The sequence below is a fragment of the Sinocyclocheilus anshuiensis genome, unplaced genomic scaffold, assembly GCF_001515605.1.
Source record: "Sinocyclocheilus anshuiensis isolate Anshui unplaced genomic scaffold, SAMN03320099.WGS_v1.1 scaffold154, whole genome shotgun sequence".
In the NCBI taxonomy this organism is placed as follows: domain Eukaryota; kingdom Metazoa; phylum Chordata; class Actinopteri; order Cypriniformes; family Cyprinidae; genus Sinocyclocheilus; species Sinocyclocheilus anshuiensis.
Window position 1 is genome coordinate 1,756,756 of NW_015546101.1, and position 835 is coordinate 1,757,590.

Below are 835 nucleotides of genomic sequence, written 5' to 3' on the forward strand. Positions count from 1 at the left end.
GCTCGACGTGAAAGCACGCAGGTGATGGAGATTTACCGCTGATTACAGAACCGGCTTTCTGACAAGATGCGCGTTAAATATCGCATGCGATTAATCGTGCAGCCCTAATATATATATATATATATATATATATTTAACTCGAGTTTTCATATTGCTTCGACACATTGCTTAAGTAATAGCCTATGATGCATGGTCATATTCCACATTAAAAATGCAAAGCACATGGTAACAATGTCTAAGTGAAGTTCACATGTTGCTAACATAAAAACATTTTTCAATTTCTGAAAACAGAATGAAACCCTGATATAACGTCAGCATGCGCGTGGAACTCTCCATTCACAAAATCATGCTTCACTATGTAACATCTACATGTAGGCAAACACACCCACCCTAGTCTCATCTCCAGCTGTAAACACAACCGCTAAAACCGCTAAAGAAACGCGTCTGAAGCCGACTGCAATGTGATCAAGTTCACGGTCAATCGCGCGGACAAAGTGACCCAATACAGCGAGGTTCCCGGAGAGAAATCACACACTTACCGACCACAGCGAGCAGGAGTATTCCGAGTGAGCGTGGAGCCTGGCGGCGCCGTCCGGAAGCCATTTAATCACATTGAAAATTAGACGAGATGCAAAAAAGAAGGTGAGGCAAGAGCGAAGACAAGGATGGGAAAGCAGTGAATCAGTTCCTCTCGATCCAAACTACAGCCGATGACTCCAATATTCTTGCGCCATTATTCATCTTTCAAGGAATGTGTCAGCAGCAGCATCTCGTGCTCTCTCCTCCTCGCGACCAGCTTTCACACACCCCGCTGCGCTCTCGCTCGCTCTCTCTC

The 835-nt window shown here is 45.1% G+C and overlaps 1 protein-coding gene across 1 annotated transcript in view; it reads right to left on the reverse strand.

Moving 5' to 3' along the window:
- LOC107700450 (immunoglobulin superfamily DCC subclass member 3-like) overlaps positions 1–813 on the reverse strand; it is an 80,180-nt gene extending 79,367 nt beyond the window's left edge. Inside the window, exon 1 of the mRNA XM_016502096.1 lies at positions 540–813. Coding sequence (XP_016357582.1) covers positions 540–603 — 64 coding nt within the window. The 5' untranslated portion in view covers positions 604–813. The remainder of the gene's footprint in view (positions 1–539) is intronic.
- Between the last annotated feature and the right edge of the window lie 22 nt (positions 814–835).